The 16,799-nt window shown below is 29.2% G+C and overlaps 1 protein-coding gene across 3 annotated transcripts in view; it reads right to left on the minus strand.

Annotated features, from left to right (window-relative positions):
- Positions 1 to 16,799, minus strand: part of LOC136976884 (uncharacterized) — a 41,393-nt gene that overhangs the window by 23,895 nt on the left and 699 nt on the right. For all 3 annotated transcript variants that reach the window (XR_010881000.1, XM_067272266.1, XM_067272260.1), the window contains exons 2-6: positions 8,720 to 8,939; positions 8,168 to 8,264; positions 7,106 to 7,239; positions 3,983 to 4,048; positions 3,014 to 3,155 (exon numbers count right to left, since the gene is read on the minus strand). Coding sequence is in view for 2 of the 3 variants with exons in the window: in XM_067272266.1 (XP_067128367.1) it covers positions 3,014 to 3,155; positions 3,983 to 4,048; positions 7,106 to 7,239; positions 8,168 to 8,264; positions 8,720 to 8,939 (659 nt within the window). In the remaining variant the exon portion in view is untranslated. The remainder of the gene's footprint in view (positions 1 to 3,013; positions 3,156 to 3,982; positions 4,049 to 7,105; positions 7,240 to 8,167; positions 8,265 to 8,719; positions 8,940 to 16,799) is intronic.

Raw genomic sequence — 16,799 nt, forward strand, 5'->3', positions numbered from 1 at the left:
ATAAAAAACAAATATCATCAAATAAAATTTTATTTTAAAATACAAATCTCAATTCATGATGATTTACTTAACAGGTTATAAAATCACTAATGTAACTATTTAATGACTGCAATAAATAAATTATTGTTATAATGTTGCTCATTGTTATATACTGTTGTTGTTGTTGTTATGTTATAACCTGAAACTCTACCGTGTAAAATGAAATTTTGTGGCAAGTTTCCAAATGTGTTAAACCAAAATTGCAAATTTTATGTGAACCGTACATATCAAGGGTTAGGTTTATATATTACTGTTATTGAGTTGCTGCAAACAAAACTGAATATTTCTATTTTTGATTTGAAAGTTTATTAATCTAATTTAACATTCCAGTACATAATAAAAACAATCTCCATCAACTCAAATACACTTCTATCAATGTAATATAAGTGCATTGATGCCAATTTGACAAAAATCAGGGAAATGAAAGGCTGAAACATCACCAAATGTATTTTTTGGCAGAAATCTCTTCAACCCTCCCAAAAATACATTATTAAAAAATTATCAAGATATTTAAAATAGTAGTAGTCCATTGGCTAAAGATATGAAAAATAAAGTATGTGAAAGAAAATTCTGAAATTCAATTCTGCCAATTTTTTTATGGTCTGCTTTGCAACATGTAGTTTGGTATTGTCATACAGCCAGGTCATATATCAAATCTATTCACCAAGGCCGACTCCTGAATGTGCAGTTTATAATGTATTGTTTCAATTTCTTTATAATATTTCTTGGTATTAATCAAGTCACCTAGTAAAAGAGAAAAATGAACCACACCTCCATACAGACACCATAACCTTCCATGGACGAAGGTTCTGTTTTGGTTCTTCCACGTCTAGCCACGGCTCAGAATGTCGACAATTGTCCTATCCATTTTTCATTTCAAGTTAAAATATGCAATATACCTTCATTTTTGTTCTGGAAAATCTGAGAATAGCAGACCTCCAAATGATAAATCTTGTCTCTCTTGATGAGCTTGTGCATTAGTCATTTATTGAGCTTCTTGACTTTCCCAGTGCTTTATTAAATGTCAGAAAATTAAACAATGAACAAGAGTGGAAAGTTTTTAAATGTTGAATTTATTTATTTAAATTGAAAATTTAAATTTAAAATTTAAATTTTGAAAAATGACAATTTCATTTGCAACAACCCTATATTAATATGATTATAAACAAAGTGCAATGAAATAGCCACAAGTAGTCAAAAGAATAACTCAATGGTAAGGCATTTTACTCCAGTTCAAGATTCACAGTTCAAATTTGTGCACATCTCATGAAGTCTTTGACAGTCAAGTGGACAAGAAAATACAGGTTCTACACACAAGTCAGAATGATTATGGATTTTGTCTTTTATGTGTATAAAAAAAAACCGAAATGTCCACAGGTCAGAGAATTTAAAAAAAACTATTGGTAATAGATGTTTTTATTATATTAGTTCTCTCTAAACTAGTTTATTCACACAATTATCCTTCTTATCAAGTAGTTTGTTAGTTAAGCACAAACATTTTGTTTGCATTTGATATATGTTACTTTATATCTTCATATAGAGTACTTTTGTTATACATAACTAATAATATACAGTCAAATCTGTCTATAACAGAACCCCAAGGGAGTGAACAGAACAACTCTTCCATAGTGGACAGGTTTCCACCATACTATAGGTATCCCTTGATTAATGTGATTAATAAATTTATCAATGTTACTGTGTATATCAAAATCACATTAATCAAATACAGTGGTACCTCAGTACTCGACCAAACAATCACCACCCGCTATAACAAATTTTTGGTTAATAAATATTTTTATTTTAATTTTTCATTCATCTGTAAAAATGTTCTCAAAGATAAAAAATGAGTAACCAATTTAAAAATAGAATAAAACCTTACAGCTGACTACCTTCATCTGACAAACTTATACTCAATCCAGTTTGTTTTTTTTCATAAGTGGAAAAGAAAAACAAACAAACTGCATGTAGAATCATCAGCATGTTTTATAACTATTTCAAGTGAATGTAAAGTTTTAACAATACATGTCTGTGATATACTAAGATTTGTTGCAAATTCATGAGTTGTTATTCATCAATATTCCTGCAATTTCTCTTCTATGGCTTTTGGGGGTTGTACATTTTGTATCCTTTAGTTCAAAATTTCCCGAACTTTCAAAACCACATTTGACACATTCTGAGTTTACAAGCATCTTCCCCATACACAGTATGAGAATTTTTTATTGTTTGTATAGCATGATATCTTTTATGAAACTTAAAAACTATGAATAATGTGCCCGATGTGCATTTTATCTGCAGACATTTCAACTTGATTTTATTCAAATTAAGTCGAAATGTGATGTAAAAAAGTTTAAAATAAGCTTTAAAACAAAGAATACAATCTCATATCTGGAATAATGTGTTAAATTTCACAATTTATAATTACATCACATATTTATGTTAAGTAAAAACAGCTGTTAATAAAAATATACAAAAACTCTGTTCAAATCCCAATAAAATTACTATAATAAAGTAGTTGTATTTTGCTATTCTGTATTGGGTTGTGTGTATTTCTTAAATTTTTTACGATTTATACATGCTGGGCATGTAAATTTCTTGTTAAATTTGTGTTAAATCGGATAAAGATACCAATTTTTCCATCACATGGACCGATTTTCCTTTTCGATTCCATGTTAAACAGATTCTGCTATGTACAGATTACTTTACATTAATTTTTGCAAAAAATTCAAAGGACTGAAGGGACTGTTAATGAAAGGTTTTCGCTATATACAGATTTGGCTATATTATCATTACATATATTATATCATTATTAACTAACAATAGTAATAAAGCTGCTGTAATAAATGAAAATGTTAAGCAAGGAATTCTCAGACAAAAACAGATTACTAGGTCCAAAGTATTTTGGTGGAGAAATATTTGTTTCAAAAACAATTTTCCCAAGTAAATACTGATCAAGTTAAAATCTCATAAAATTTACCTCTTTCTAAATCAGCAATCTGAGGTCCTTTAGGTGCTCCACCAAATACACAAGTGTTTCGAATATGCGAAGACCGTCCAAAATCACTTGCTACTTGTTGTATCTGTTGTGCTAATTCACGTGTAGGTGCAAGCACCAATACCTGAAAAGTTTTTAAATGCTAATTACTTTAAATTTGTCATAAGTATTAAGTTAACCAAAAATTAGAAATTAATCTTTATTAAAATCTATGACTTTTTCTTTTGCCTTCAAATCTATTTCCTTTCTTTTCTATTTCGAGAGGAAAAAAAAAAACATTCCTGAATTATAACGAACAAAGACTTATCTACAGTTAAAGCAAGATTCTAACTGATAATCAGATTAAAAAATATATCTTTGCAGGTCACTATTAGATTAGAAATTCTGTATCATTTATAACCTCAAAAAATTTAAATCAAATTAAATGAAAGCAATATATGCATTAAATGATGTGGAAACAAAATAGATAAGAAAGCAGATTAAATAAAATTATTTATATGATTTGACAAATGTTGCTCTGGAAGTAAATTTCACAATTTAGTAACTCATATTAATAATTTCATTAAATTTTTTATGAATTGTAATAATAATGGCCAACACATAATCTAAGCATCAGTTGAACTGATAGCTTACTATAAGTCAGCTTATCTCATTAGTACAATCAAACTTTGATAAAGGATATTCAATATGTTCATATTATTACATAAATACATTACATTTCTAATATTAAAAAAAAAACCCTCAAATTTTAAAATCTATTGCATTTATTATTTATAAGAATTAAATGTGCATTCGCTAACAAATTTTTAATTAAAATAATTAAAATTATTCGGTTATTATTCCTCTGTTCATTGTGATAGTTATAAATTATCAAAGTTACTTAGAGTAGAATAGATAAATTAAAGTTGAAACCATTTACTTAACTGATATTAACAAATTCAGAATACTTACAATAGGCCCATCTCCTCTCTCTAAGCGTGGCTGATTATTAATGTGAACAATAGCAGGAAGCATGTACTGTAGAAGAAAAAATAATAATTCTTGAACAAAATATTTTTAAATAAATAACGTTTTCAGTTGTAATATCTCATCTGAATTCACTCCATTTTTTAAATTTATTTCATTTAATCAACAAATAAAATGAATTAAAAATCATCATAGATTATTTCTTTTTTACAAAAAATCTTTTCAAATCAATCGCTTAAAAAAAAGCCAAAAATAATTTAATCGTTAATTCAAAAATCAAGCTATATTATATTTACAAAATAAATTTCTAGAATATATCATTAGCAATATATTGCAGAAATATAATTCTTTTACTTTTTATCAGACTTGCAAGCTGTTTATAAATGAACATTTTCAGTTTTAATCACATTTAATATTTTGAAATTATCGAGGAGTTTTTTAAATTTCATTTCATCTTTTCAATTGTTATGATATTCCAATTTTATTACTGAAAGATAAAAAAACTGAACATACACCTTTAATAATCTGGATATTTTAATGGCACAGGCAAATGTTTACGTCCAGTTTATTATACAAAATCACTGGAACTTTACTTATTGCAATTAGAATAGTAGATACATATTATTAGTTATGTTTAAATGTAAATATATTTTATTTTATATCTTCAATCATAATATAACATCAACTGTAAGTTTAATTATGAAATAGTAACAGATTTTTGGAGAAAATCACTGATGACATCTTTTAATCAAAATATTTTTACTAAAAAAAACTTAAAAAATTTAATACCAACAGCTTAATTTGTTTATCTCATTATTCACATTTTAAGTTAGAAAAATCTCCAAATTTGGATTCTAAAACTTTCTTTTTGACTCAAGATAATTAAAATAAAATTGTCATAAGAAATAATCATCTTTATTAAGTGCATTAGAAAAAGTCTTTTTTTTTTTTTTAAGGAAAAAATCGGTGATTTCTAACTAGAATAGCCTAAGTATTTACAAGGCGTCCCATATAAAATTGGCCTTGTTCAATGGAAGCAAAATATAAATAAATTAAGTCATAGGATACTCACTAAAACTTTATTTTAACATTATTTAAGCATACAGAAACCTACAGATGATGCAAAAATGGTTTCCTTATGCATCTCTGTACACCTTTATATGTGCAGAATCATATTCAGACCAACCTTACATAAAATATTGACAGTGAATGCTTCTGCAAATGCTTTCCTTCAGTTTGCCTATAGTTCTGGGATTGATCTCATTCACTTTCCCTTTTAAATATCCCGTATAAAATTTACATTACTGAACTTTCATCATCTTAGTTGGGCCAGTTTTAAGTGGGATTCTGGGATTCTCTGTATAAAAAATTTGCAATGAATTGACTTCCACTGAGTGATCAAAATTAAAACAAAACATGAGAAGTTTAGTGACACCAAGCTTTGCTTATTACCGTCTTGCTTACATTGTGAGAAACTCTTAAATCAAAAATAATTATTTACTACATGCTTCAATAATTATTTATTTAATTTGATTATTTTCAAAGTTGCATAAACAGAATCATAAGATAATTCAGTCTCTCACGATAAATCCATTAAAGAATTCATGGAACTTGTTTCTAAGCATGCCCAAAGCCTAAGTCTTTCCTCAAATAACCTTTACTTTCAACAATTTCCTTTTTTTTTTTACATATATACCAAGTAAACTATCACTTATTAAAAAGTTTTTAAATATATCTTTTTGCAGAAACTGATTCAGGATATTTCCTCAAACTGTCAGTTTGACCTGCAGTTGTATGTAGTAGTGGTGATTTCCTGCATCTACTAATTTTTCACAGGTATTTTTCACCAAATTGGGTTACTTACCTATGCTTCCATGATATCCTCTTGCTATGGTGCTATCCACATAACTGAATAAAAATTTTGATCAAAAAAATTTTTTCCACTTATCACAGGCCCTCAAGACTGCTAACTGAGAGTTGCTGTCTTGCAACCTTTCCTTATTGTCACATGACATATTATGCAGCCATTTTCTACACTAATGTCATTTTTGGTGACCTGACATCTTGGAAGTTTCTAATGATTGTTGCAAAAAGTAATGACATTATGGACGTTTTCCAGCTATGTATGACATAATGACATGCATGGTCTTCAAGTTGCTACGACCTTGAACACTTATCTGTCAGATATCTTGGAGTGTTATCACCTCAACAATTTTCACAGTTTCATTTCATGTCTGAAAAAGTGCAAAAATCATTTTTTGTTCCTTCTAAGAAACACCTCAACCTAATGCTATAACAAAGTTTGAAGGGCTATCTATAGGAGCCTAGTCAACAGCACTGTTTTGTAAAGAAAATATCTTGTAAACTAGTCAATGCATGAAATTTGACATATGCAGTGAAAACATATGGGATTTTTCAGAATCATCAAATTTGAGGCATTGCAATTACGTACACATAATTACATGTGAAAAATCAACAGAAAATTGCTGCCTTATTTATGCATGCAATCCTGTTAAAAAAAAAAAAAAAACTGCATGTGATTACAAACTAATGTTAAATAACAATTCTTATTTATGTAGCTTTCTACTAAGAAAATTCTGTTCTGTAGTATAAGATATTTCCAGTTATTCCAACACTTAATTAAATAATAATGAGCTAACTCCACATTTAGGAATCAACAACATTTGACAAGTCAGTCAAGTAATGCTGGCTCATGGCGTCAGCAAGTCTGGTACTTGAAAATTGCCAAACTCCTTGAGCTAAACAACACATTACACCGGAACATAGTCAATCATACTCCAAACTGATTATGGTGTACACATAAACAAAACAAAAAAAGTTTAAAGGATGGCATTCGAAAATGTTTGTTTTTGTTTCATTTATGCACACACTGTAATCAGTTCGGAGTATGTGATTCTCCTTGAGCTACTTCTTGCACGTCTTATTTATATATTATCACTTGATATTATTAGACACTTTTGCCAAAACTATTGTTACTGACACATTATATAATTTTACACATTTTCCTTTATTTCTGTAACAATGGCTTATATAAAAGCAAAGAAAATAATAAGAGTTTCCTTTAAAAATGATTATGAATATACTTACAGCTAAAGTTTTTCCAGAACCAGTTTGTGCAATTCCAACCATGTCTCTACCACTAAGAGCAATAGGCCAACCTTGTGCTTGTATTGGCGTCGGTCGCTCATAACTTTGCTGATGAATAGCATTCATAACATATTCTAAAAATAAAATATTATATAATTTAAATTCCATAAATATTTACATGAAGAAATAAAATTCCATTATTAACAGAAAAATAAAAAAATACAGTTCCATAAGACAGTGGTTAATGCAACAGATTTTGTTAATCAAAACAACTATTCTCTAAACTTTGAAATAAAAATAAAGTACAACTGAAATTCATGCAACTAAAAGTTTTGATTTTGAATTATTTGTACTGTTTTAAATACAACCATAAGCTTTAAGCTCAGAGTATAATACAGTTGTAAGCTCAGATTACATAATTTCTATGGAACATTGATGTCTACGTTATCACAATCAAGGAAGCAAATTAGAAAATTTTAAAATTTTTATGATTATAAGAATAATGACATCTTTCAAGCCAGACTGAGCTATCACATCTGATTTAAATCCTTAAACTCTCCAAAAATAATCATGACTAGCTATCAATATTAGGTGAAATCAAACTAAAAGTCATAATTTTTATTATCAGAATTTAACATAATCTTGATGAAATTTTCACTTATTTACTTCATCCAAAACTGAATTTTTTCATTATTAAAATAGTTAGCTTTTCTTCCTCTGTAAAACGTCATTGAGAAAGTCTCTAATTTATTCTAATTATTTTCCTTCTTTATTACAACAGAAATATAAAATTGTGGAATATTATGTTAATCTAAAAATTTTATGAAATAAATAATGACAATTCCAGTCTATTATAAATTTATACATATTAAATGATAATTCTGTAAACTGAGAAACATACTTTGATTTTTTCTCTATAATAAATTACACTCGCCCGTCGATGAACTTATTACTTTATTGGATAATAATCTGTCACGGACCATATTATGCTATTTATTCAACCAAGAACAAATATCATATGAAATTAGAATTAATTGACGACTTCTGAAGTTTTGTTTTTACCTGGAAAACTTCCTTCGTCGAAGAGGGTGACAGGCTTGGGAACTCCGCGACCTCTAATAGTAATTTCATTCATTTGCCAAAATGCATCCACCTCCACCTATAAATATTAATTAATATATATCATTACAACAATGAATAAAAATAAATCATTAAAAAATTACTTATTTGAATTGAAGTGCACAATAAGAAAATATTTAATTGTTATTAAATTTTGTAATTTACGATTATACTCAAAACAGTGATAAATTATTTTACATCATTCAAAAGGTCCAACTTATATTTCTTTCTTGCAAATGCTATTAGACTTTCCTAATTTATGTTTTTAAAATTTTACTTCTCTTCCCTACAATTAATAATGTTTTTTCATACTACTTATTGAAAAACACATTATAAAGATTTTACTTTAAAAAAGCTATTAATGCCAAAAGATAGACTATTTAATGTTATTTTTGAAAAACACATTTTCTCTTAATATTAAAACATATAATTTACACAAAGATTCAGTTATTTGTTTACTTGTATAATTTAAAAATTCTCCAAAATGATACTAACCGGTATTCTTCTTGCTACATTTGGATGCTCCTTATAAAAATCTTTCTGGAAAGGAGGTAGGCGCGATAGATCCCATTTAGGTTTTCGTAGACGTTCTCCTGGTTGCTTTCCTTTCAAGCTATTCTTCTGACTTTTGTTATTCGAGTAACCGCCGCCACCTCGTTTTGCACCGTCTCTAAAACCACTGCGATTGTTTCCTCGGTCTCCGCCACGATTATCGCTGTTAAAATAATTTGATAAATTAAATCTTAAAAATTATTTTATTAAATATATATAAATATACCATATATATACTATAAATAAAATATTATTTATTTTTAAATATATGTATTTGTAATCCTTTCTAACCTCCTTTTCTTTGTATGTAACTCTGCTAATCCAAACAACTACATAATAATTAGCTTGGACTAACAGAAGCATATCATATAAATAAACTGTTTTACAATACAATAACGTAATACTTTTAAGGTTTATTTTCAATAATTTAATGTAAATTATAATAAAAGCTTATTTCAGTAGATTAAATATTTAGGAGAATGAAAAGTCAAACATTTTTAATTGCCTCAAATTCTTTTAGTTTGAAAATTGCAAAAATCTCTCTAAATTTAAAGACATCATAAGCTTGAGTATAACAAATTTAAATCATCATGATTAAACACTTAAAAATAATTTGCAGTACAACAGAAAATACAAATGCTTTAGCATCACTTTTGAGCATATTTAAGCAATCAAAAATCTGATGAAGCAGAAAAACTAAATTACCGTATTAGCCCGAATATAACGCGACCCCGAATTTAACGCAACTCCAAAATTTTCATAAAGATATTTAGAAAAAAAAATAATACTCATAAAAGAATTCAAAGAAAGTAAAATTCAATCAGATAAGCATTTATTTAGGTATTTATAGCTAATAACACAGGTTACATTCATGTCAATAAAATTAAGTAATGTAAAACAAAATTAATATTACGTAAGTAACAACAAAAAACGGAATCTGAACTGTTTTCAGAATGAGAACTCATTGACTTCCGTTATTCATTATTGACTTTCGCGTTAGGGGGTAAAGCGGGTCTATTGACAAATTTTCTCGCAGTAGTACGAAATTTCTACTGACTTAACTTGAATGAGTCATATTTCTTCCCCATTTACAAACAAACCCGATGGCAATCGGTGAAACATGAGATAAATTACAGCGAGTTGAAATTTGATATGTTTATTTTTTGCGTTTTACGTATCAAATTACATTAAATTCCACACAAATAAAGCATTTTTGTCAATATAGAAATATTCTACATTGTTTAAAAGTAGAGAAAATAAAGAAAAGAAAGATGTAATAATAATTTTTCGAGCGAAGCCAAAAATTTCACAATTTTAATATAAAAAATGGCGTCTGTGAGAGCCCACGTGACTAAAAGGCGGTCGAAAAATCACGTGACTAATGAACTTCGAACAAGCGGAGACATAGCCTTACTATAGTAGCGCTATGCAAACAAAAGCGCAGGCCTACTAACTAGATCACATGGTTGTTTTGAAGTGGTCGGTCGAGCTAGGTCTGACGTTCTGTCGCGTTTCAATCTCTGTAGGAAAATGTCCTTGTTTATATTACATTCCATTACTTAAACCCCGAATTTAGCGCAAGTCGATTTTTTAACAGAAAATAAATGGTCGAAAAATATCGCGTTATATTCGGGCTAATACGGTAACTTATTAAATACATTTTGGAGTTTTAAATGTAGCAACAATTGTTAGGTGAAATTCTTTAAATCATTACACTAATCTACAAAAGCATCTCAAAATACAGTAAAACTTGTGTAAATTGGAATCACAATGATACCAAATATTTTTCTGGAAAGTTGCCAATTCAATTTTGAATTAAAAAAATTGCTCCATTCCAAAGAATTTTTCCACTTAGGCAGGTTTCCATTTTATAGACACTTTTTTTCCACTTAGGCATTTAAGAAATACAGTAAAATCTTTCAAAGTAGAACTTGAGTTCTACTTTGAAAGATTTTACTGTATTTCTTAAAAATTAGGCTTCTATTTGACCTGTCTTAATGTCTAAATGAATAATAAGCTGTGATAAGTCACTACTGCTGTTATTTGTATAGTAATTTAAGATGATATTTAACTTATTTCAAAGCTCATTCAACAAATCTTTACTTAAAAATGAGCAATTATTTATTGTGATATCGTCACAATGCTGGTCTGGAATTTTTAATCATATTTTTAATTTATTTAACTTGAAATATATGCTCTTCATCTCAAATTAGTACTGGCTTGCCCCTGTTCATCATACTTTTCCATTAGCAATGGAGTTGTGCTGGTCATCTATCATCTCTCCTTTTAAGGAAAAATTTTTGTATTGAAATAACATCACTTCCAATTGCTTCGGAAGTTCATGTATAGTTAATCAGGGCCTCCTATCCCTAAGCTTTCCATATTTGGTCTTGACTTTCACGTGTCTAACTCCATTCTTGAGATTAAGGAAAGACAGGTGGATGGATGGACAATAGTAGAAATTTATAGGTCTACAATTTTTCAAATTGAAGCCCAATTATGAATAAATTTGTTTATACTGAAGATTAAGAAATTCTTTTTATGGTATTAATACAAGGAATGATCAAAAGGTTTCCATTTGAGAGTTGTAGGACTGAGTAGGTTCATTCCATTTAGAAAATATTGCCACTAGCATTAAAACAATTATCTCAGTGGTAAACCAAGTTAAAATGGCAATCTGGTAAAAGTCGATTAGATGCTGCATATAAAAGTCCAATACATACTTTCTCATGTCACCATCTGACCAAAACAGACTTCCTTTCAGAGGACCAAAGGCACGAAAGTCACACGGCAAGATCTGGATTTCATGGCAGGAGCTCCAAGGGTTTCCCATTTAAGGGTAACCAACTTCTTGATGACATTGTCATCATGAGGATGCATACTATCATGCTCCTTGCAGAACTTCACATGCCATTTCTCAATGGTGTGTGAAGTTCTGCAAGTAACTTTATTATTAACATAAGTATTTTATTTTAGCAAAGAAAAAATTTAAAACATTTTTTAACCTACTTAGAAAAATGAACATTTATAAACCTACTAGAAAACTTATATCCTACTTAGAAAAGTTAAAGCTCATAATATGTATAAGGTACAACTTATCTAGATAAAACAAAATTGAGATTTAAATCTCACTATTAAGGAGGATGCACACATGCGGCGTGGCAAGGAAAAGCAGTGACGCAAACGCGTCTTCGCCGCGCGGCAGCACGACCACACAAGCGGCAATCCGTTTACATTTCGGCGCATGCATTCAGTATTCAAGATGGCAAACGATATCGACACTCCGCTATCCACGTGTTTACAAATTATGTTTTGTACAGCTCGTTTTATTTAGCTAGAAGATTTCGTCGAAGATTCGAATAAATATTTTGGATTAGAGATATCGTATTGGCAATCTTGCCGAGATATTTTGTTGGATCGATAAAGAACTGATGTACAAAATAGGCTTATTCTTCGATTAAGATCTCTCGATAAAGAATACTATTTGGAGTAAGATTCGGTTGTTTTGTTCTTTGAATTAAATAATATATGATTACTGTATCTGTGTAGAATTTGTGTTAAATTTATTATTCTTTCCTCTTTATTCTGATGTTAGTTATCTCGGTTAACCACGTCAAACTTTCCGCCATTAAAACACCACGTGATTGTATTTTCTCATGTGACTGCCAGACGAAATGTTATTGGCTGATAGAAACGCGTCTTGGTGGCGGCTGCCGCGAAAGATAGAATTCGACCAACTTTCGCGGCACAAGAAAAGCGGCACGAAATAGACCTCTGCGGCGAGAAAAAGTGACGTCATTCTGCCGCTTTTCCCTGCCACGCCGCATGTGTGCATCCGGCTTTATGGATCAGGTTATGTCATTAATTAATCCAGAGACACATCATAAATTTAGAAAATTAAACAATGTATTTTTCAAATCCCAATGTGAAAATGTGAACAGCCTCATTTCTTCTGACCGACAAGGACTAAGCAGATGAGAATAATCACCAAAATTTTTGGCATCTTGACTTTGGCATAGCATTGAACTTGTCAAATAACATGTCAAATTACATAAATGCATGGAAGAGAGTGCAAATGTAGAAAAGTATAACTTAAAAATATTTTTGTTCTGGATTTTGTACAGAAAAAAGTACTAAAATGGCAAAATTATGTTACAGTTATTGAATATGATAAATACTATACACTCAAATTTATTATTAGAATATGGTACAAATTGATAATTATGTTACAGTTGGCAACATGTTTCACAGCCAAAAACAGAACAGCAGCACAACTATCTGATTTGGACCTATTTGGTTGCAATGATGCCATAAATATGTGTATTGCATGTTCCACATGTAGCTCTTAGTGCAACAAATACCTTTCTAATTACACAGCTAGATTTGTGTTGACTTACTCTGGACATGGTCCAATTCATACAAGTGACTACAGCAATATCAAACAAAAACTTTTTGATCCCTTATATACCTTTGCTTACATATGTATTTATTTTAGAGTATTTTGTGACTATCAATTAAAATATATTAGTAATATAAATTTTTACTTTAACATTTAATAATTTTAAACTAACTTCCTTTAACCAATAAAATTCAAAGAACTTTTCTCTCTTACTTTTCCCCACCCTAAGAAAAAGGCACTAATAGGCTTTTAAGCTGATCATAACGTTCAATCACGTTCACTATGGGAATGTGAATATGATTGAACTTTTGTGATTCATCATTTGTCACAAATGACGAATGATGAAACACAACATATCTAGATCAAATCACTTATGAAAATTATTGAGGTTTCAATCTCAACTTGGACCTGACCTGTCTATAGCCTACTGCTCCGACAGTTTAGGCCCAGGTTCAGATTGTTTACAAATATACATCCACAAAGGAATGTCTATTTGTAAACAATCTGCATATTCATTGTATTGATTAAAGTAATAAACATTACATATTTGATGTATTGTACCACTACATTCATAAAGAGATAAAAATACCTCTACTTCCTCAGCCATCTAATCATCTAAATCATAGGACTGTTACAGTCTATTTTTAAGATGCACATACAATTATGAAAAATATTTTTTAACTTATTCAAGTGTTTACCACCATCAATTCCTTTGTCACAATGAATTTATTATCTTCGATAACCTCAAATCATCTTATTAGCATCAATACGCTTTCAAAAACAATAAATAATCTATGATAAACTACAGAAAGTTGGCGGGACAACTTTGTTCTAAAATCTTTTATTTATGCAACAATCTTGTTTAATTAGTAATGCAGAATGAAGTCATATATACCAAAAGTGAATTTCTTTTTTGGCAAGTAAGACCTTATTTAGTGAATTCTTTTAATTAAATGATCCAAATATATATATATATATATATATATATATTTTCCTTTTATTCATTATAAATTTCTCACAATAATTTTGACTATTTCTGCAGATCCAAATATTGTTAATAATTTATTTCACTCATAGAAATACTGAAATTTCATAAATCAATCACAAGATAAGGAAAGAACCTTTACCACATACTTGTATGTTTTGATCATATTTTTAACTATCGATAAAATATAATGCTTATCTTCTCTGTGTCATCACTAAACACAATTTGTGATGGAATCAAATTTGTTTTTTTTCAACACTTACAAATTAAGCTGAGCAAAATTTATGCTTAAATTTAGACTTTATTTAGTATGTTTCAAAACATAAGCAATTATAAACTGATTTAGTTGCTTACATTTAGATATTTGATTCCTTTCAAACTTTGTTTCAGAATGACTTAATTCAGTTCATATGTAATAGCTTTTGAGCTTGTTCAGTGCTACCAACCAGTGATGTTTATTAATACAGGTACTCCTCACTTTACGACCTATCTGCTTAACGACCACTCGCACTTACGACCAATCGAGTTTCGACCTGCAATTCGGGAAATCCCCTTTCTCAGCTTGAGTGTCGGTCAGTGGTGAATGGTGATGTGCGCACTAAGCGTACTATAATAGTCTTATAGTACTGTAATAGGCTAATAGCATACTATAATAGTCTTTTTATGAATAAATTTGAAGTTTGTTGCATAATTTTTATAATTTTACAACAATCCTATATTCCTGGTGCAAGCTCCTTGCTTATCGACAAATTCGTTTAACAACGTAGTCGTCGGAATGGAACTCGGTCATAAAGTGAGGAGTACCTGTATACATAAAAATATAGACCAGTTAAGCTGGAGTTTAGACTCAATTGTTGTGTTAAATTGTTTAAAACTCAAAGAATATTGAGCAAAGATTGAGTGGTGTGTGTTTGTTTATGCTTATAAACAGAATTGAATTGCATGTTCTGTAACAACCAAAGGTAAAAGGCTCTATCTACAAAAAAAAATTGAAAATCAAGTGTACACTTATGCCTAATTAGTAACCTTTATCAATAGCACCCAATATCTTGTGTCTGTAATAATTACAGAACATTTTTTACATAGAAAATTTGCCTTTGGGTGGCACCTTTGTAAGCACCCAAAATCCCAGCTTATGTCTATGGCAGAGTTTTCCCATAATATTCTTCAACAACACAATTTGGATTCCAAATAGCTTACAACATACATTGACTCAGACTTGATGTCCAAACCAAAGTTGGTGAGATTGAACTCCCAACTTGAAACAGCTTTGCTGTTTCAAAGGGGTTTATTTAAATCCAATGGCATCTGAGTGTAAATAAATGGGCTTTGTTTGCTGAGCTCAATAATTTACTAATCAATAATGCTCTCTGTTGCATGTAATAATTATGCTAGAGTATAATACATAAAATAAAGAATAATTTAAAATATTTCTCAACGAATAGTAAAATCATAAATCTACGAAAAGATTAGCATTTTTTTTTTAATTACAAGTTAGTAAATAATGAATAAAAGTAAATTTTATCATCTTCAAACAAAAAAATTGTATTGTTGAAGATTATATAATTCACAAAGATTATCATTATCTGTTCAAATAAAGATGCTATCTTTTGAAAAAGCTCAATCATATTTTACAAAAGATAACTACTGAACCTATTTACACCTACGAAAAAATTCATTTATTTTATTTACACAATTACCTTTATTATATAACTATAAAATATAAAAACATTTCCAACTTTTTTTAATTTTAAAACTACAAACTAACACAGACTTTTTGAAAATTCATGAAACTTTTAATTTATTAAGTATTTCTGAAAATACAGCAGACACACTAGATCTACTGGAGAAGGAGTGTCCTCCATTTCTGAAAGTCTGTTAAATCAAATGTGTCTTAAATACATACATTACTAACAAACTTAAAATGTGCAAGATGTGTTAAAATGTTATTATAATGCATAAATATGATAGATAAATTACAAGTATTACAATGTGTATTGAGTAATTTATACTGTCTCCCTAAAACTGTATAACATCAAGTACTCTGTGAACGGTTAAGTGGGCTATTCAAAGTCGGCATAGTTGTGCAGACCAAATAGTTGAACACAATAGTGTTTGTAGAGCAAAATGACTCCCAGTCACACACAACGCAGAAGTAGGCAAATTTCGAGGGACCGTATCTCACAAAAAGTCACACGTACAGATATGGTTCCTTTAACTTTTTTGCTCCTACAGATGCCATCCGATAAGGTCTCGACCATCTCGTTCAAAGGTGTAATTGTAACTCAGAATTTACATTGAATACAAAATAAAAAGCAAACAAAAAAAATATAAAATAGCAATAATCTGAAGATTTATGGCTTTTAAAAAGGGCATTATCAGTACCCCAAAAAATTCGGAAATGTCTACCAAATACAACCGTTTAAAATTAAACAAAAATAAAAAAAAGGTTAAGAGAAAATTCCCTACAATAAATAATGTACCTAAATAATTACCCATTATCATTTTTCACTGATCAAGTAGCCACTTTCTCTTTTGCAATAAAAGCTAATTTTATTTTTTTAAAAAAAGATTTCAATAAAAGTATTTGACGGGCGTGTAAATTTCAAAAAAATAAAACTAAAATGCAACTATATTTA

This window comes from Centruroides vittatus, unplaced genomic scaffold (assembly GCF_030686945.1).
Source record: "Centruroides vittatus isolate TY-2023 unplaced genomic scaffold, ASM3068694v2 contig_1112, whole genome shotgun sequence".
Classification (NCBI taxonomy): domain Eukaryota; kingdom Metazoa; phylum Arthropoda; class Arachnida; order Scorpiones; family Buthidae; genus Centruroides; species Centruroides vittatus.